The sequence below is a fragment of the Somniosus microcephalus genome, chromosome 8, assembly GCF_052327205.1.
Source record: "Somniosus microcephalus isolate GS21.2 chromosome 8, FLI_Smic_1.0, whole genome shotgun sequence".
NCBI lineage: Eukaryota > Metazoa > Chordata > Chondrichthyes > Squaliformes > Somniosidae > Somniosus > Somniosus microcephalus.
In genome coordinates, this window is record NC_140994.1 from 60,257,339 (window position 1) to 60,278,403 (window position 21,065).

Sequence of the window (21,065 nt, forward strand, 5' to 3'; positions counted from 1 at the left end):
AAGGGAAAGGTGCATGAGGTAAAACCCGGACCGGGTAGGAAAGAGTGGCACCAGGAAGGGAGTAACCCCCCCAACACCAAGACCAATTGTTACGGGTGTGGGAAGAATGGTCACTGGCGGAAGGAGTGCAAAAACCCTTGGAAAGATAACAAGGGAAGGCATCCCACAGCCCCAGCCCAAAAGGCGGGGGCAGGGATCCCTTCCGCAGAGGTCGAGTCACTTTTGGACACCATGAGGTCCTTATTGACTGGCCAGGGAAGAGTAGCAGCCGCCACCGGTGCTCTCACCCCGTCCGCCCCATCCAACCCCCAGCCATGACTAGAGCCAACGCAGCCCGTTTATCTGTGTTCTCTCCGATACGATGAGTGGAAAAGACCCCTTTTGGAGATGGAGGTGGAGGAGGTGATGAGGACCTATCTGTTAGACACGGGGGCATCATGCACCGTGGTCTACTCAGCTAACCCCGCCACCTCACCTCTCTCCAGCAGGGTCCCATACAGTCTATCGGGTTTCACGGGTAGGGAACAGGCTGGCTAATTTTCCATCCCGCTCGCCATTCGGTTAGGACCACTCCGCTCCAAGTGGACCTGTGTCCTGATGAAATGGGACGTGGAGGGTGGAAGAGGGGTCCTGGGAGCCGACTTTATCGTAGGCCACGGGATCCTAGTGGATTTGAGGAATCACTGCCTTTGGGGGGCAGGTAAAGTAAAGAACGGAGAGATCGTAGTAATCCCGGGAAAGGAAAGGAAGGGGACCCTCTGCACCATGAAGCCCAAAGAGGATTATAACCTCGGGCTCATGGTCAGCAACACCCCACCAGAGTTCCAGGCGTTTGAGCAGGCCCACCTGGCCACATTTGCCACTCACAAGCACGACTGCAGGAGGATCACAGGGTTTGAGGTCAGCGTAGACGGGGACCCCATGGCCCGACCACAGGAACAGTATAACTTCCCCAGGAAAGCAGAGCCGGACATGGAAGCAGCCATGTCCTCGTTAGTGCAGCAGGGAGTTCTGAGACCGATAGCTACCCACGTGAATTCTCCACTATGACCGGTCAGAAAGCCGGACAATTCCTGGAGGGCCATGGTGGACTATCAAGTGCTCAATAGTAACATCCCAGCCTGCGCACCCACAGTAGCAGCAGTTGCCGAACTCATCGGGAGTATTCCAGCATCCGCGACCACTTTCACGGTGCTGGATATTTCAAATGGGTTTTGGTCCATCCCCGTAAGGAGGATCAGTACAAGTTTGCCTTTACGTTTAAAGGGCAACAGTACACGTGGAAATGTTTGCCTCAGGGCTTCCACAACAGCCCCAGCATTTTCCATCAGTGCATGGCCAACAGTTTAAAGGATTTTAGTCAGCCCAGGCAGTTGGTTCAATATGTGGATGACCTGCTCCTGTTCACTGATTCGAAAGAGGAGCATGGCCCGCTATTGGCCGAACTGCTGGAGCTGTTAGGGCAGAAGGGTTTCAAAGTAAATCCCAAGAAAACGCAGATCAGCCAGCAGGAGGTGAAATTCCTCGGTCTGACCGTGCGCGCTGGAGAAAGAGCCATAGATAAGGCTAGGAGGAAGGCGGTACAAGAACTACCGGTCCCTAACACAGTAACGGGTGTGAGGTCGTTTCTGGGGCTAACCGGGTACTGTAGAGATTTCATTGAGGACTATGCAGCCACCACAGCCCCTCTGCTCCAACTCCTACACAAGGGAGTGGAGTGGCTTTGGGATGAGGGTTGCCAGGCAGCATTTGTCAGGCTCAAGAAAGACTTGCAGACCGCGCCAGCTCTAGGGGCCATAGATGGGGGGAAAGAGTTTTTCCTGGAGGTAGCAGCCAGCGGGGACAGCCTGAGTGCTGTGCTGCTCCAAGAGCGGCAAGGCCGGCTGCGGCCGATGGTCTACTCCTCCAGGATACTCACTGATGTGGAAAGTGTAGTGTATGTACCTTTAAGAGAGAACTACTTTTACAGCTCCTGTATACTGTAGTACCGGCAGTGATCACACCTGTATATAAGCCCTGAGCAGGGATCTGTACTGTTAGTTTTTAGACTACCCTCATCCAGTAAACACCTGTTGATTGTTAATCTGCAGTTTCCGTCTATTTATTGAAGAACACCATACCTTAAGATTCACAGATTTAACAGAAAGGAGCTATTCCAACTGTAAGCGGCACCTTTTGGCCACACATTGGGCTGTGAAAAGATCATTGATCTTCACAGGCACCTCTCCCATCACCCTCCTCACCCATCACACACCCACCCAGATGCTTCTGGACGGGAGGATCAAGGATGGGACAGTGAGCAGTGCCCGCATTGCCCGCTGGACCTTGCTCCTCTCACAGATGGATCTGAAAGTGAAGGGTCTCTGCGAGCCAAAGCTCACAGCCAACCTGGTATATCCTGGAACAGCCCACCAGTGTTACATTGAAGGGGTTTGGGAAGTAAACATAGGTTTACGGGCCGGGATACATCCCACAGGCGGCGAGATCTATGTAGACGGTTCCAGCACGGTATCTGCTGGCGAGCGTCTCACGGGGTGTGGAGTTTACGACCCAGCGGCAAACATTGTCCTGGCGATTAAGCTCCCCAGCACCATGAGCACCCAGCAGGCTGAACGGTCCGCGGTGGTGTACGTTGTTACACACCCCAAAACCTTCCCCACCCCTACACGATTTGCTCGGACAGCATGTTCACGTGCAATTCGTGTACGGAGTACCTGGCCATCTGGTCCCGCTGCGGATACACCTCCGCTGACGGAAGACCCCTCACAGTAAAACCCCTGCTGGAAAAGATCCTGGCAGCAGTGGGGGAGGAAGGGGAGGTTTTCATTCACAAGGTGAAGGCCCATTCCTCCACAGAACCCCGCGGCCAAGGCAACCAGCAGGCTGACTTGCTCGCCAAGGAGGGTGCCCGCACAGGCAGTTTCTGGGACCCATTTGGGTCCAGACCCATGGCGGCAGTCAGAGGTAGGAACTGGACCCAAGGGAGTGTAGGGGTAGCGTTAGCCCCGGACCTTAAGACGGTCCAAGCCCAAGCCCCGTCCTAAAAGCAGTCCTCAGCGCAGTTGCTGAAGGAAAGGGAATAGAAGGTCCATACGGCACAGCGACTCTCTCCGTTAAAGAGGGTATGCTGCTCCGGGGGGAACAGTGGGTTGTGCCGCAGCGGCACCGGAGGGAATTCCTTCAACTGGCCCATGAGGGTCCAGGAGCGGGACACCCGGGGCCTGAGACTACCTGGCAGCGGGTGGAACAGGCGGGATGGTGGCCGGGACTCAGGGACGATGTCCGCGAGTTCTGTGCAGGCTGTCTTGTGTGCGCTGCGAATAACCCCGACCCCCACAAAATGATGGTACCTATGGGACACGTCAGGAAGGTAGAGGGACCATGGCAGTCGATACAGGTCGACTACATCGGGCCCTTGCCCACCGCCCAGGGAGGCTATAAGTACTGCCTAGTCCTGGTGAACGTGTTTACCAAGTGGGTAGAGGCCTTTCCCTGCAGAACAGCCATAGGTCTGGGTACTGCCAGGATCCTGGTCCGGGAAGTGTTCTCGTGGTGGGGACTACCACAGTTTGTGGAGTCCGACCAAGGGAGTCACTTCACCGGACAGGTGATGCAGAACACCCTTATGCTATTAGGCATTGAAGGGAAATGGCACGTGGCCCACAACCCGCAGTCATCAGGGATTGTGGAACGTATGAATCGGACCCGTAAGGAAAGGTTAAGAAAGAAGACAGTGGACTCGCCCCGTAATTGGGCCGAGGCCCTACCGTTGGTTTTGATGGGGATCCGGGCCAGCCAGTCTAAAAGCATGGGGTATTCCCCGTACGAGCTAATGACTGGCAGGGTTATGCGGACCCCCACCCATGTACTAGCCCCGGTGCTCATGGAGGGTCAGCTCAGAGAGGTCAACCGGGACAGGTTCGCCCGAAACCTCTTTGAGCACCTGAAGCAGGTCCATGAGCAGGCAGTTGAGAACATGGGAAGGCAGCATCGGAGTAACCGATTGCTGCTCGAACCGAGAAAGCACCACGAGTGGGAGGTAGGAGATCAGGTCATGGTAAGAAACTATGCCCGAGTAGGGAGTTTGGAGCCATTGTATATGGGGCCCTACAGTATTGTAGATAAAGCCAGCCCCATGGTTTACGCCGTGAAGATGCCCCAGCGTACAAAATGTTTTCATATCAACCAGTGTAAGATGCTTACGCCTGAAAGGGGAAAACAGCCAGTTGGGAAAAGGTCTGAGGATAAAGATCCTCAGCCTGCAGCAGGAGCGAGTTCACAGACTGCACAGGCAGGCACTGTGGCTTGCTTGAAGGGAGGGGCCATCCCGCCCATTGATTGGGACACTCCCCCACTCTTCTGGGATCCAGAAGAGGGGGAGGGACCTGAGGGCAAAAACCCTGCCCCTAACCCAGGTGTAGAGAGGGCGGGACCTGAGGTCGAAAATCCCGCCCCGGACCCAGCCATGGGACCTGGGGGCGGAGACTCTCAGCTCGCAGCAGCAGGCTGTGAAAAGTTACCCGCCCCCAGCCCAAGTTCGGGAGGGTTCAAGCCTGAGGGAGCAGCGGTTCGGGTTAAAGGCCCAGCGGCCAAGAAAGCCCCACCCGTCAAGGCCCCCAGAAGGTCCCCACGGACGCCCCAGCCGAGAAAGCCATGGTCACCCGCCCTCCAGTTACCAAGGGCCGCGCCTCGAGCCAGGGAAGGGTCCAAGGACAGAGGTCCTCAGCCAGCAGCCACGGGCTGCGAGGGACCAACAGGGAAGGACGGTGTGGTCACACCGGGGGTAGCGACGAGCCGCAGTCCGACCAGGGATTAGCCTTGCCGCCCGGAAACAGGCAGCAGATGTATATAGTTTAGTTTAAGTTTTGGTTAGTGTTTATTGTTAAATTTAATTATTCAACTTAGGCTTGGGTGTTTTAGTTTAAGTTAAATAAGGTGATGGGTAGTTTTAAGTAAGCAATCTGCTAAGAGTGTGTATATTTGGGGTCGAGGTCGCGGGACCTGACCATGCTTCACCAAGCCAGAGAATCTCTTGGGGACCTGGCTGCATGTTTTTGTATCTTTTGCAGAAAGATTTTCAGAATGAAGGGGATCGTGATCCTATTCGCCCTGATTGGGATGAGCATCGAAAGACGGGGCGACGTCCAGGACTCCCCCATCTACAGGTGCTTGGGTGACAAGGCGCCCACGGCGATCGATGGGAGCGGTGAACGGGATGCGGAGGAGACCGTCGTCTACTTCCACGAGGGAAGATGGCCAGGATGGCTGGGGTCCAATTTGCCTCAGTACTCCAGCCAAACCGGATTCACGTACAGGGAGACCTCCCTCCTGTGCCCCAGGGTACAGGTCGTTACCACGAGGGTCAGCGTCACCGTTGGGAAGCGAATATGTTTGACATGTAAAGGACACATTCCACTGGATAGATGGTGGTGGCTCAGAAAGTTGAGCAAGGACATGAGGAACCCCGAAGTCGAGTGGGAACGGTTGGGGAACAACACCCACCGAACGATCACAGGGACTCATGGAGGATTGAGTGTGTGTTGAGCCAAGTGGTGGGAACTGGATCAAGGGATTTATATCTGTATGTGGGGGTCAGAGGAGGTCTGCCCTGCTGGCATCTCCAGCGTTTTCCACCGGCAGTGGCACAACACCGGGGAGGGGATGAAGTGGGATACCAGCCTGAAGGTGTGTGCGGTCCCTTACACCCCGATCCCAGTCAACGCCACTGAGCTTGTGCCCCACCCACGGCGCAGGCGGCGAGGTTACCCAGGGAAGGTTGCCCCACCACCACCAAGGGACCAGGGAATGGGTTGGTACTAGTCCCCACCGATCAGATACTGTACCAGGGGGTACACTACGCGGTAGCCTCCGTGATTTTAAATCTCACCGAGGTACATTTGCCGGAGACGTGTCCCAAAGATACAGGGCAGCTATACCAGGCCCTATTAAAAGACATGTTGAAGAAGTTTTACGAGTTCGGTTTCGCCCACGTGGACAAAACCGAACTCTACACCACACACCGAGAGTTTTTGGGTAATGCAGGGAGGCAAAGAAGGGGAGTATGGAATTGTTTTTATTGCATTTAATACTGGGTCCTCTGTCATCAACAGTTTAGATGACATAGAGTTGCAGACCCAGATAAACGGCTTAAAAACACAGTTAAAGAAGATATTACTGGATGAGAACAAGGTAGTGGGCTCGGAGTTGCATGAGGACCAGGCCATGACGGTCCATTTAAAGGAAATCATAGCGGAGTTGGAAAAGCACGCAAAGACGGTAAATGCTCTCATAAGGGAGGACAGAAATGCTTCTGACCAGGCTGCGCAGAATGAGGTGTGCATGTTATACGGGGCGTGGTTACTGGGCGAGGGCCGCAGTAATCTGGAGGATTTAAAACAGGGTTTAGTCCCCTCCTGGATTAGCAACAAGTACCTCGCAGCCCTCCACCCTTTTGAGAATGCATTAAGCCCGTGCCAACTCCGGCTAGCCTCCGAAGCCTATCCAGTCCCCGTGGATTGTGGGCGGTCCAACCACACAATCATGGGAGTAGTAGTTAGGATGCCGGTCGTGGGTAGGGCAGCCCGACCCGCACCGGTATACAGGGTAGAGAACACTGGAGTCATTCAGGGGGGTGCACACATTCGTTTCACAGCGGTCCCGCCTTACGTCATAAAGTGGGAGCACACTATGACAGGTACTGACCTCTCAGGGTGCTGGAGCCGGGAAGCACACATAATCCTGTGTCCCCAGCACTTGAATGACTATTCAAAACCGCAGTGTGGGTTCAGAGCTGCTGGCGTGAAACCTATAAATTGTACCATAGAGGCAATGGCACAAGGCCATGTTCCCCCGCAGGTAGCATATATAGGAGGTGGGACATATTGTGTCACCACCGGCACGTCCCACTACCAGCATGGACAGCATAGCTGGTGCCCGGTCAGTGAAAGCAGCTTCTGTTTTAAACCCGAGGCAGAAGTTCAAGTGGCCCAGGAGCGAATTGTCCCCATTCCTGAACCCTCCACTGTTCACCTCACTGTGAAGAAGAATTTTACGGATTTGCAAAAGTACGTAGCCCACTTTGGCTACGAAATTCCCCCGCTCCCTGAACACCTTACCAAAATACTCAAAGCCGTTATAGTTTCACAGAAACATTTTTACACTCTCGAACAGAAAACAGTAGAGATAGGGACTAAGATATTGGATATTGTGATTCCACCCTGGTGGAACATTTTCAATAACATAGAGGTCCCTTCGTAGATCAGACTGGCTTCCCACATTCTCGTGGTTTGTCAGTTAGGGATAGTGTTGTATCTAGTTTGCATTCAATGTAAGGGAAAAGGTCAGTTGTTAGAATTCCGTAACCAGAAGATCTGGAAGGAACATTATGTAAAGGTAGAGGGAGATACGCCCGTTTAAGTCTTTTTCCTTGTATTTTGATTAAAGATTGTTTTTTTTGTGTTTTGTTATTTTTAATAAAGCTTTTTCTGTTGTTTTTTTGCGACGTGGTTAATAAAGATGTATGTGTACCAAGTGGTGCAGGGGTGTTGGACCCCCTCCATGCTTGGATGTGTGTAAAGTCTGTAATTTTATCCTATGTATGCTTATGTACACTACATTTTCGCGGAATGGGAAGTGCATGTGTCGTGGGTATATTTAGATAGGTAATTACAGGGGAAGGTTGACTATGGAGGGTCAGAAATTTTTGCTCACTTTGTAAAAGTATGATACTTCAAGCAAGTTTTAGTATCACAGGGAGGAGTGTAAGATTCGCAAAATTTCTACATTTCCCCAAAGGTTATTAATAAGAAAAGGGACCCTGCATAGACATTTTAATGAAAAAGGGTACACAAAATGGCGTCCGTGCCTCATGGCAGAAAGCCTGTGAGATTTTTAAAACTTGGACTCTGCGGCACAGGCAGCTCGTGGAGAAATCGAAACCAAAGCTGCAGTTTCTGTGAAGAGAGACTTTGCATTTTGAAAACCAGACAGGACTTTGAATTATGTATTAGATCAAATTGGAGACAAATCAAAATCCAGTTACGCCTATAGTTAAGGCCATCAAGCAGTTTGCATAAATAATCGGCAACAGATTAAGGAAGCCATCGAGGCTGGACAGGCCCATCAAGGTACATTCATAACAAAATGAGTCAATTATTGGGCCGGTAGATGCGATTACCGGCCATTTAAAAACAGTTAGTATAGATTGCTACCATTATTTAAAATAGCCCGCCAAGATTAAGACAAAGAACTAACCTGATTTGGTGTGCAGATAAGGGTTTTCGAAAGGAGTATAATTGAAGGCCCGGGTAGCAATCGCTCTCTTCTCTTCTCTCTGGCCTCTCCTTGCTCCTCGCCCTCGTGGCTGCTGCTCTTTCCCAGTCCCGCGCTTACCCCCTGGCCTCTGCCCGTGCCTTTCCCCACTCCATCTGGAATCGCCCAGGCACTACATCGGGCGGACACGGACAATCCAGGCCAGGCGAGGCGGGACGCGACAAGGCGAGGAGGCAAGACGAACTGAGGAAGACAACTGAGGAGACGAACGGAGGAGACGAACTGAGGAAGACGACTGAAGACAGGCTTCGAATCATCAGGCCTTCAGTCTCAGCTGACCTGCGACTATCTTTATATAAACTCAAACTGTCGGCCGAGGAAGAGGAACCATCATCCCTGCAAGGTAAAGTACCCAAGCAGAGACTTTAGCTTTGAGGTACTCGAACCTGGACAACACCCTTGCAGCACCCGGAGACCACGTGATGACGGCAGGCTCCAGAGAGCACAAAGAGTGTACCCCAAACCCCACCGCTGTTTTGAGTTCAGCAGACCCTTTTGATTGGTGAGCATAAATTCTGGCCCCTCATAGCTTAATCTAGTTAGGTATAGGGGGTGGGATAAGGATAAGGGGATTGTTAAGATAGTTGTTTTTCCTCGATGTGCCGTGTGTTCTCCATTCCTTGTATAAGTATAGTTATTTGTATTTGCCTGTAAAAGTGTATACTAGTAACTTTTTCATAAGATTATGTTAATTTCCTCTTCAATAAAAATCTTGGTTTTTGCTTACATCCAACCACCTGTCTACTCAAGTCTTTTCTGTATCGCCGCCTTGTACCTAAGTCCGGTGACTAGAACCCAGGGGCGTGGGAGCGATTCGAACCGCTCATAAACAGTCAGAGGCATAACTGACTGGGCGTATGCGCCACCCCACACCACCCTCTACACAGCAGGCAGCGCGAATTTAACGTGCAACCTGCATTGCAATGAATGGGCATGGGTCAATTGCGTACTGCGATCCCTGTACCCATTTTCTGGGGTAATCCAATATAACCCCCACCCCCTCACCCCAAGTCTTATCCTGTCAAGTCTGGAGAACTTTTTGTTCTCTGGGCTCAGTGCGAGAACTCTCAATGATCACTTCCATAATTTTCAAGATGTACACGAACTCTTACCATAGCTGCCAACAAAAAAGATTTGTATTTATATAGTGCCTTTCACGACCTCAGGAGATCCCAAAGAGCTTTACAGTCAATGAAGTACTTTTGAAGTGTAGTCATTGTTGTAATGTAGGGAAACGTGGCAAATCAATTTGTGCACAGCAAGGTCACACAAACAGCACTGTGATAATGACCAGATAATCTGTTTTAGTGATGTTGGCTGAAGGATAAATATTGGCCAGGCTTGTAACTCCCTAGCTCTTCTTCGAATGGTACCATGGGATCATTTACGTCAACCTGGAAGGGCAGATGGGGCCTCGATTTAAATTCTCATCTGAAAGACAGCACCTCCAACAGTGCAGCACTCCCGCAGTGCTGCACACACACGCCCTCCACCAGTATAGCCAAAAGAGGTACAAAATATGTCGGCAAGGAGAGCCTCTTCACTCCCCACAGTGCAGGAGGAAGTGCTCCCTTGTCATTTTTTTAAAAAACTGTCCCTCACCTGAAAATGTTAGCACTGATGAGCCCATGTGCTCACCCCTAACAACCACACCTGCCGTTTCTGCTGAATGGACCACTTTAAGGTTACTGCCCACACCAGCCACAGAATACCTGCTACTCCATGTGGCTCCTTCAAATACATGACAATCTGGATCACTTGCACTCACACAGCTTGGCAAAACTGACCTGAGCCACCATCCCCAAGCTCAGATCTCCCCAGGAAAAGAGTTCCATAATGAACAGCCCAAGCCAGTACCAAAGTGGTCACACTGCAACCACACAACCAGGAAGGAGCACGTCTTTTCAGTGCTCAACCACCACAAAAGGCAGGGCACACTCACCATCACTAGCTGTTGTAAACCCTTCACCCTGTGACAGCAAACCAGTGGCCCACCCAAGTGACTCCATTGGATCTTGAAAGATTCTAGTTCCACCAAACACCATTACCAACAGCAGCCCTAAGCTTCCCTTCCATAACAAAAATAGGCCTATACCCTTCATCCAGAGTATCATCAGAACTTTCCTTGCCTTGTACAAGAGTGCATCTGACATTAGATACTGCATGTGTGGTGCTTATTAGTCATGGAACTGTTATTGTCCTGAGCAAGGACCAAGGGAGACCTACATCACCTGGACCATTATAACTCCAATTTTCCAGATTTACATAGAATTATGTAGAAATTACAAGGAAGGAGGCAGTTCGGCACAACCCATCCAATGTTGGTGTTTACACTCCACATGAGCAGTAATCTTAATCCGATTTGCCTGCTCCCTTCCCATATCACTTTATTTCCCTTTCAACCACCTATCTAACCTAAACTTAAATATTGACAATGTTAGCCATCTCCTGCTCAGCCAAGAGCAGTGGGGTATTCCCTCACAGTGCTCCAATGTATTACAAAGAGTAAGTACCAAGGTCTTACACACTATGACACAAATAGGAGTTGATGGCCCCGATCTTTACTGGGGCAGGATTTCCAAGTGGGGGGCAGGCAGGCGCTCTGGCTGGGTTCCCCGAACGCTGTGAAGGTTTAACACCACAGAGTACATGTTTTTTTTTCCCAACAGGATCCCACCCGGAAGCCAGCCTGATTGATAGGCTTGGCTCCCTATTGGGTGGGGTACGCTGTAGAAGAGGCCACAGCCGAGGAGATAGGTATCCTGCTGCACAGGTAGAAATCGCAGGGTGGGTGGGGGGCTGGGAACAGCATGGCTTGGAGGGACCGGGGTGATCGTGGGGGAGTGGATCGGAGACAGATGGGTGCAGCGATGGGGGAATCGGGTGGGTCGGTGATCGCGGGGTGAGGGTCCGATCGTGGGGAGGTAAGCAGGTTAGCTTGGGAGGCTGGGAGGAGGTACTCCTGCTGCTCCTGGCCCACAAGCAGTGCTGGAAAAGCACTTACCTCTTCCACACAGCAGTCCTCACTTCCCTTTAGCTACCGAGTTTCCCGAGGCCCTGGAAACCCGGACAGCCAGGGTTAAAGATGGAGATAAAATATGAGGCCTCATTAAAATATTTAAATGAGCAACCCACCTCCTGGGAGCAGGTTGGTTGCCCATTCCCCCATTCCCGCCTCCGTTAAAACTGGAAGTAGGTGGGTTCAAGGCAGACTGGGTTCGGGTTTGAGATTTTAAAAATGTTTATATCCCACCCGAACCAAACCCACCCGTTTTGGGGGATTAAAATGCCCCTCGATTAGTGGGATCCGCTAACTCCAGCAGATATTTCAATGAACCAGAATTCATATATCCTACAGTCAGCCAGCCAATCAGACCCAGGTGCCAAGGAGTGAATACTCTTTGTATAGCTTATGTCTTTTCCTTTACTCTGGAGACAGCTATCCCTGGAGAGGATGACCACTTTGTTCCAGTAAATGGTCAAATAGTGAGAAAATCCATGACTATGCTTAACGTGTATGACCCAAATGAAGACTCGCCTGTGTTTCCCACTTTGGTATGCCTTACACTCACCCGATATATGGAAGACTCGGTGATCATGGGTATGAACCTAAACTGTGCCTTCCTCCCCTGAATGGGACAAACTCCAAGCAGAACAAGTAGCCAGAACCATCCTAGAGCATTGTAATGACCTGGGCCTGGTGGATGTCGGTCTACCTACACTCCATAGAACCCCCACAAGACATACTCCAGCATAAACTACCACATCCTGAAGCAATCCCACGTATCCAACTAAACACAAACTACCCCCTCAGCACAACAACCCAGTTGTTAGGTCTGTGTGTTATAGTGATAATTACTACACAGACTACAAGAGTAAATTCAACAGGTCTTTACTGGTTGGAGGTCGGGACTATTCTGAATACAATATTACTACACAGTGCTTATATACCGGTGTGGTCACCACCGGTATTACGTATACAGCAGCCAGAGAAAGTAGTACATCTCTTAAGGTGGAACAGGCTTAAGTTCTCTTAAGGTGGAACAGGTTACATACACCACAATCCTCCCTTTTTAGCTTAACAGTCATATCCCCATTTAACATAACATAATAACATATATACATATATAACTTCAGGTATAACAGTTCAAAGGTTCAGTCTCTCAGGAGGCTTTCTGATGCGGCTTGGATAACGCCTCTCAGTAGTCTCTGATTCTTGTTGTTGAGGTGCCTCCTCTATTTGGTTTCCAATGTATTGGGTGTCATCATCATCAAGTACATTCCCTGCCGAGGTAGATGCTTCAGGTTCATTAACGTCTTCCACAGTTGTCTCTGTCACAACCATGGGTTCGACCCTTGCTCTCGACTCTACCAGTTGATCCGCATGACGCCTTATCACATTATGACCAATATCTACTGTGTACATCAGAGGTCCTTGTCTGGCCCGAATTGCTCCGGACTGCCATTTTTCGTTTCCATAGCCCCTTGCCAACACTGGTTGTCCTACGTCGAAAGTTCGAGTGGTCTTGTTGTTAATATGCCGAAACTGTTTGTTTTCCACTTCCCTCCGCACATTTGGTTTTAACAAGTCCAACTTGGACCGCAACCTCCTGTTATAAAACATCATGGCAGGACTTTGGTTAGTCACTGCATGATCAGCGTTTCGATATGACATCAGGAACTTGTCGACCTTGTGTTGCAGCGGAATCTGATCATCGTTCATGGCCTTAATTGCCTTTTTGAATGTCTGGACAAATCTTTCAGCCAACCCGTTTGTCGCCGGATGATATGGGGCAGAGGTATAATGTTTTACTCCATTCTTCTTTAAGAATTGTCGGAATTCTTCCGATACAAACTGTGGTCCGTTGTCCGAACAGATCTGTTCTGGCAATCCGTTCCTTGCGAATATTGTTCTTAACACCGCAATTGTCTTTTCTGAAGTAGTGGTATTCATCTTGATGACTTCTGGCCATTTGGAATGTGCGTCCACCGCGATTAGGAACATGGAGTCCATGAATGGACCAGCAAAGTCAATGTGTACGCGTTGCCATGGGGCTGAAGGCCATTCCCATGGGTGTAGCGGTGCTATCGGAGGTGCATTTTGCACTTTTTGGCACCCAGCGCAGCTTTTCGTTAACTCCTCAATCTGTTGGTCAATACCCGGCCACCATACATAAGCCCTAGCAAGACTTTTCATTTTAACTCCCCCCAGATGACCTTCATGCAGTTCGTTTAAAACTCTTTCCCTTAACTTGGGAGGAATAATCACTCTTGTCCCGTACATCAAGGTACCATGGCAGACGGACAGCTGGTCTCGCCTTGCCGAAAATGCCGGTAACAGAGGATCACCCCGTGTTGGCCATCCTTTCACTGTCACCTCATAGACTCTGGACAGTGTCGGGTCGTTCCTGGTTTCTCTTTCAATACTTGCATTGGTGACTGGTAAACACTCGATGATGGTCGAATGAAATAACTCAACAGGGTCAACTTTCGTCGTGTCTTCTTCTTCAGGTAGTGGCAGGCGCGACAGCCCATCAGCATTGCCATGCTGTTTCGTACCTTTGAATTCTATTTGATATTGATGTGCCCCTAGGAAAAGAGACCATCTCTGGAGATGTTGCGCTGTCATCACCAAAACACCCTTCTTAGGGTTAAAAATGGATACCAACGGTTGATGGTCTGTCAGAAGTGTGAATTTTTGGCCCTGCAGGTAATGATTAAACTTCTTCACTCCCCATACAAGGCTAAGAGCCTCCCTATCGATCTGCGCATAGTTGCGCTCAGCGGAGGTCAATGATCTGGATGCAAACGCGACTGGCCTTTCCGTGCCATTTGGCAACTTGTGTGAGAGTACTGCCCCAATACCATATGGAGAAGCATCACAAGCCAACCGAATAGGCAGTGTCGGGTTGAAGTGAGCCAACACTTCCTCTGAGGTGGTCAATTCTTTGCTTTTGCGAAATGCCTTCTTACAGTTTTCGCCCCATTCCCATGGTACCCCTTTCTGTAAAAGAGCGTTTAACGGGTGCAGTACCGTGGATAGATTTGGCAGAAATTTATGGTAATAGTTCATTAATCCTAGAAACGACCTCAACTGAGAGACATTCTCCGGAGCGGGAGCCTTTACAACTGCCTCAATCTTGTCAGGAGACTTATGAAGCCCCTCCCGGTCAATGACATGGCCACAGTACGAGATCCGCTTCTGGAAGAACTCACATTTCTGCCGATTTACTCTAAGTCTGTTGAGCACCAGTTCCAAGTTTGCGAGATGTTGTTCATCACCATCACCTGTGATCAGAATATTGTCCAGGTAACATTGTGTGCCTGGAATTCCCTGTAATACCTGCTCCATGGCCCTCTGCCAAATTGCTGGAGCCGATGCCACTCCAAAAACCAGCCTACTGTACCGGTACAACCCTCGATGCATGTTGATCGTGAGGTATTGGCGTGACTCTTCCTCAACCTCCATCTGCAAGTACGCCTGCGCCAGGTCTATCTTGGTGAAGTGTTTCCCGCCAGACAATGAAGCGAAAATATCCTCAATCCGTGGAAGCGGATACTGCACCGTGTGAAGCACCGGATTAACGATGATTTTGAAATCTCCACAGATGCGAACCTTCCCTGGATCTCCTGGCTTGTTGCTCGCAGGACGTTTCATAACGGGAACAATGGGCGTAGCCCACTCACTCCAATCTACCTTAGACAGTACACCTGAACGTTCTAGTGCTTCCAGTTCCGCTTCAACAGTAGGTCGTATTGCATAGGGTACCGGTCTGGCTTTAAAAAATTTTGGTTGTGCATGTTCATCAATCTTGATGTTTGCCGTAATTCCTCTCCGTGTTCCCAGTCCCTGCTGGAACACCTCTTTAGCATCATCCAATATTCTGGACAATCGTTTAGGTTTGACATCTGTTTCCCCGGAATCTACCGTTAGTGCCTTCAAGGAGTGCCAGTCCATATTCATTTTCCTAATCCACTCCCGTCCTAGTAGTGGTGGACCTCCTTCAGGTAACACATATAAGTCCATTACTTGGCTTTCTTCGCCCTTGTGGACCACGTCTACCTCTATTTTTCCGATGGGGTACACTCTTTGCCCCGTGTATGTTTTCAATATAATCTCCGTATCCTGTAGGGGAATATGTTGGAATAACCTTCTGTAATCTTTCTTATTCATGACCGTCAATGCCGATCCAGTGTCCAATTCCATTTTTACTTGGACTCCTGCTATCTGAAGAGTGACCCAAATTGTCTGGAGATCTGCACCCTTACCAACGTTGTGTACTCTTAAGCTATCCAGTTCATTACTGCTAGCGTCTGAATCTGACTTCTGTTCGGTCAAACTGTTCTTTGTCACCTTGTGTACCTTTGCGTATTTTCCTTGCGGTGACTTTTTGTTGCTGGTCTTCTTTCCTGACCGGCATACTTTAGCTATGTGGCCAAGCCTGCCACACGTTCTGCATTCTTGGTTTTTAAGCCAACACTGGTTCTGATCGTGCGTTGTCTTTCCACAACGATAACATTTGACAGAACTCAAACCCAATTTGTTTGTACCGAGTTCCGGTGACCGTAGCTGCATTACTGCCGTGCCTCTCGCTGCGGCTTCGTGTGCTGCTGCCATAGTGACCGCCTTCTCAAGCGTCAGCTCATTCTCCTCGAGCAGTCGCTTTTGTGTATCCTGTTTAAATAAACCACACACAAATTTATCTCGTAGTGCCTCTGTCAGTCCCGTTCCAAACTGACAATATTTTGCTAGCTTACGTAATTCCATCAAATATTCAGCATTGCTTTCATTCTGCAGCTGCCTTCTGTTGTAAAATTTAAATCGTTCCGCTAGCATCAGCGGCGTGGGGTTTAGATGATTTTTCAGGACAGTAACAATCTCATCGAACGTCTTATCCGCCGGTTCATCTGGTGATAACAGGTGTTTCAATTGCCCGTATGTCTTCGCACCCATTAAATTTAATAATGTTAGTGCTTTATCTGCATCAGGAATTTTATTTGCCTTACAATAATTTTGTATGCGTTCTACATATATGGCCCAATCTTCGATGTCACTATCAAAGGTATTAATGTTCCCATGTTTAGGCATCGTTGCAATTTATTGTATTTTTATGTTATCCAAGATGGCGGCTTCCCGCTCTTGTCGTCGTCCTCCGCCCACAAAATGGCGGTTTTCCCGCGCTTGGCGGTCTTCAACCGTCCCCCGACGCTGTCTCCGCTTCACCGCGGCTCTCGCGCCTTCAGTTTCCCCAGACGCTGCGCCTTTTAGCCCGAATGCGGCCCTTATCTCCGGTCGTGATCGATGTCCCCGCGCTGCGCCTCTCGCTCGAAAGCGGCCCGGCCCTTATCTCCGGTCGCGATCGATCTCACCGCCCTTATTCCTCCGTCTTCCCAGCCCCGTCTGTACAGCCAACGCGGTTGACTTTCTGTCGCGTCGCTGCCCGGCTTACCCACCACCGAGGTAGAAAGAAGAAAGCTGACAGTCGCTGATGGAGGCTTCGAGGTCAGGATGTCTTCTGCACTCCGGTTTCTCGATGCCTGCCGCTCAACGTGTCTTCCAGTAGGGTGATGAGGGTGGAAACCTCTCTTCTATGTCCTGTCTGTGGACGAAGCCGCCGTGGAAATAACTGCCGCAGGGTAAGAATCGGACTCATCGCCACTGTTAAGTCTGTGTGTTATAGTGATAATTACTACACAGACTACAAGAGTAAATTCAACAGGTCTTTACTGGTTGGAGGTCGGGACTATTCTGAATACAATATTACTACACAGTGCTTATATACCGGTGTGGTCACCACCGGTATTACGTATACAGCAGCCAGAGAAAGTAGTACATCTCGTAAGGTGGAACAGGCTTAAGTTCTCTTAAGGTGGAACAGGTTACATACACCACACCAGTCACTGGCAATGAGGAGCACCAACCCTAACCAACATGATCCAAGTATGCAGGACCCCTTCCCATCATCCCCAAGCTTAATCAACTGCTAAAACCCAGTGGCAAGCAAGCTGCCTCAGCCCTCAACTGGCATTGCTCCCATTGCAGGCCACCGATGTGGTAATATGTTCCTCCTGCGGGCACCATGCAGTCAGGATGCAGAGTGTCTCCATAAATGTATAGGAATGAACATTCCTATAATATGTGTGATTATACACCTGAATATACAATAACCTCATAAAATATGTGAATCTATCTTTAATTGCACGGTGGCTTCAGAAAATATATGTGAATGTACAGTATGTGTATAATAGCTTCATAAAAAGTGTGTGGATGTGCACCTCAAAGCATAATAGCTCCATATGCATTTCTTGAATACCCAGTAAAAATACTTTTTAAATCTTTAATATCAAGTATTCATTTTATCTGACATTTCTTCAAAATCCAAAAGTACTTCTAAGTAACACATTTTAGTTCAAAAGATCTTCATGTACTAATTTTCAAAGTATTGTTTATTTTCTTCTTATGGTCTGTAAAATTACATCAATAGCACCAGAGAAGGAAATGATCACATACCTTCCTGTATACAGTCTCTAGACCTGGCTTAGGTTCCTCTACGACATAATCTGATGATGGTAGTCTACAGTTCCAGGATAGCTTAATTGGGTCTGGTAAAGCAATCATATTCCCATCTTCCCCAAACCAGTATTTTCTCTGTCACAACATTACAGATGTAAGGCAAGACATTTTAGTTTCTTTCTGTACAATGCATAATTATACCAAGGAACAGTTTTCTCTAAAAGTACTAAATACAATTATACACAATATTTTGAACATTAGTAATTTCAGTTGTAAAGAGAATTCAACGAAGGGGTTCGGAGTCGTAAGTCTTGCAGACATTATACATACCATGAGCTCCAACTTAAGCGCGCCAATGAAAGAGTGCAATCTAATTTGGACACAGGGACAGATTCTCCTTTGAATCCATATAAATGGAGAATGTATTCTAATGTATGCAAATGTCTAATTTAGGTCATTGACCCGTAATCTTCTTATACTGTCTGACGTTAAAACTATAAAGTAAGATAATTAGAATTAAGCCATTGTAGTAGTGATCTCCTTACTGGACTATAGAATACTGTCTACAACAGAGACCACATCTCACATATATCTAGAGAACCGTGAAGGGGTTACACAGTTATTAATTAAAAATAGCAGATGAAAAATATCAAACCTGCCCACTTCCGGTTTTAATGGAGACGAGACGAGGGGCATGCGACCAATCTGCTCGCGGGAAGCAGGTTGGTCATTTAAATATTACAATTAGGCTGCCTGCCTTCATTTTAACAGTAATTGTATTTTTAACCACAGGCAGCCGGATTTCCCAGGCCTCAAGAATCGGGACACCCACAGACCATCATCGGAACCCCCCACAATTGGGATCCTCAGATCACCATCAGACCACCACGGACTCCCAACGCACCCCACCCACCCCGCACCACCCCCCCCTAATCTCTTTCACTCCCCCAATACACCTAACTGTTGTCGTAGGCTTGTGAGGCAGGCTTCTGTAGATTTAAAAAAAAACCTGTACAATAGCAAAATGCTGGAAGCTTGTTTGGCCCAGTGGTAAGGGCATGATACAGTTAAACCTAGAAGCACAGACACACCTGTGAGTTTTAATTTAACTTTGGAAAAGACATTTACTTTGGACAATGAGCATCTCGATAGGTGATTTAACAGTGAATAGGTGATTTAATTTTGGACAAAGAGACTTCGTGTTTTAATGGGTTTCGATGGATCGTCAATGGATAAAACAATGATACCAGTTTCGCTGGAACAATGGATTTCCGGGCCTCAATGGAAAACACTTTAAACTTGGGCAAAACACATCAGCAGTAAGACTAAATCACATTAAATATGTACCACGGGGGGGGGGGGGAAACAAGATAAGTAATTATCTTCCATCCCTCAGCTCTGTACATATCCCGTGGTTTGGATTACTAGGTATGTATTGGAAAACAAGAGTTGGGGAAAGGTCCAGACTCGAAAAGGCGTGACGGAAGAGCTGTAAAAAGGAACCACACCTTGAGTATTGTGTGCAGTTTTGGTCATCTTATCTGAGGAAGGATGTTCTTGCCATGGAGAGAGTGCAGCGAAGATTCACCAGGCTGATACTTGGGATGGCAGGAATGACGTATGAGGAGAGATTGGGTCGATTAGGCTTATATTCGCTAGAGTTTAGAAGAATGAGAGGGGCTCTCATTGAAACTTATAAAATTCTAACAGGACTAGACAGACTAGATGCAGGAAGGATGTTCCCAATGGCGGGGGAGTCCAGAACCAGGGATCACAGTCTAAGGATAAGGGGTAAGCCATTTAGGACAGCGATGAGGAGGAATTTCTTCACCCAGAGAGTGGTGAACCTGTGGAATTCTCTACCTCACAAGGCAGTTGAGGCCAATTCATTAAATATATTCAAGAAGGAGTTAGATATATTTCTTAAGGCTAAAGGGATCAAGGGATATGGGGAGGAAGCAGGGAGAAGGTACTGAATTTGGATGATCAGCCATGATCTCATTAAATGGCAGAACAGGCTCGAAGGGCCGAATGGCCCACTCCTGCTCCTATCTTCTATGCTTCTATGAACCACACCACAGCTCTTTCTCTCTCTCTCGGAACTAGCTCTGACTACAGCAACTGCCAGGTGTAAGAAGGAAGGGAAGACGGTCATCTCCAGCTCCCAGCCTGCAATCGACGTCGGCCACGACCAGCCGGACGGGTGATTGTAAGTATCAGTTGACTCTACAAGGGGTTTGCGGTGTGTAGGCAGCTGCAGTCAGATAAAGGAGGATGGGGACAGGTCATCTCCGATCCAAGCCTACAATCCACAACGGTAACGACCGGCCGTATGGGTGATTGTAAGTTTCAGCCAAATCTCAACAGGTTTTTGTCTGTGTTTTGTTGGTTTTAATAAACAAACTCTTCTTAGTTTTCTTAGGCAGTCCCTCGGAACCGAGGATGACTTGCTTCCACATTAAAAAAGGGTTCGCAGGTGACCGATTAGTCCAATGCGGGACCTACAGTCTCTGTCACAGGTGGGGCAGACGGTGGTTGAAGGGGCGGGCGGGTGGGGTGCTTGGGTTGATGTGCGCTCCTTGCGCTGCCTGCGCTTGGCTTCCGCTTGCTCCTGGCGAAGAGACTCGAGGTGTTCGGCGCCTTCCCGATGCTTCTCCTCCACTTTGTGCGATCTTGGGCCAGGGATTCCCAGGTGTCGGTGGGGATGTTACACTTTTTCAAGGAGGCTTTGAGGGTGTCCTTGAAGCGTTTCCTCTGCCCACCTGGGGCTCTCTTGCCGTGCCGGAGCTCCGAGTAGAGCGCTTGTTTTGGGAGTCTCGTATCGGGCATGCGGACAATGTGACCCGTCCATCAGAGCTGATCGAGCATGGTCAAAGCTTCGATGCTGGGGATGTTGGCCTGAGCAAGAACACTGACGTTGATGCACCTATCCTGCCAATGGATTTGCAGGATCTTGCGGAGGCAGCGTTGGTGGTACCTTTCCAGTGCTTTGAGGTGCCTGCTGTACATGGTCCATGTCTCTGAGGCATACAGCAGGGCGGGTATCACTGCTGCTCTGTAGACCATGAGCTTAGTGCCGGGTTTGAGGTCCTGGTCTTCAAACGCTCTCTTCCTCAGGCGACCGAATGCTGCACTGGCACACTGAAGGCGGTGTTGGACTTCGTCGTCAACGCCTGCCCTTGTTGACAGTAGGCTCCCGAGGTATGGAAAGTGGTCCATG

General features: G+C 49.2%; 1 protein-coding gene across 1 annotated transcript in view; it reads right to left on the reverse strand.

Moving 5' to 3' along the window:
• LOC147113546 (coiled-coil and C2 domain-containing protein 2A-like) overlaps positions 1-21,065 on the reverse strand; it is a 403,075-nt gene that overhangs the window by 363,011 nt on the left and 18,999 nt on the right. Inside the window, exon 3 of the mRNA XM_085996133.1 lies at positions 17,820-17,980. Within this exon, the coding sequence (XP_085852259.1) occupies positions 17,820-17,980 (161 nt within the window). The remainder of the gene's footprint in view (positions 1-17,819; positions 17,981-21,065) is intronic.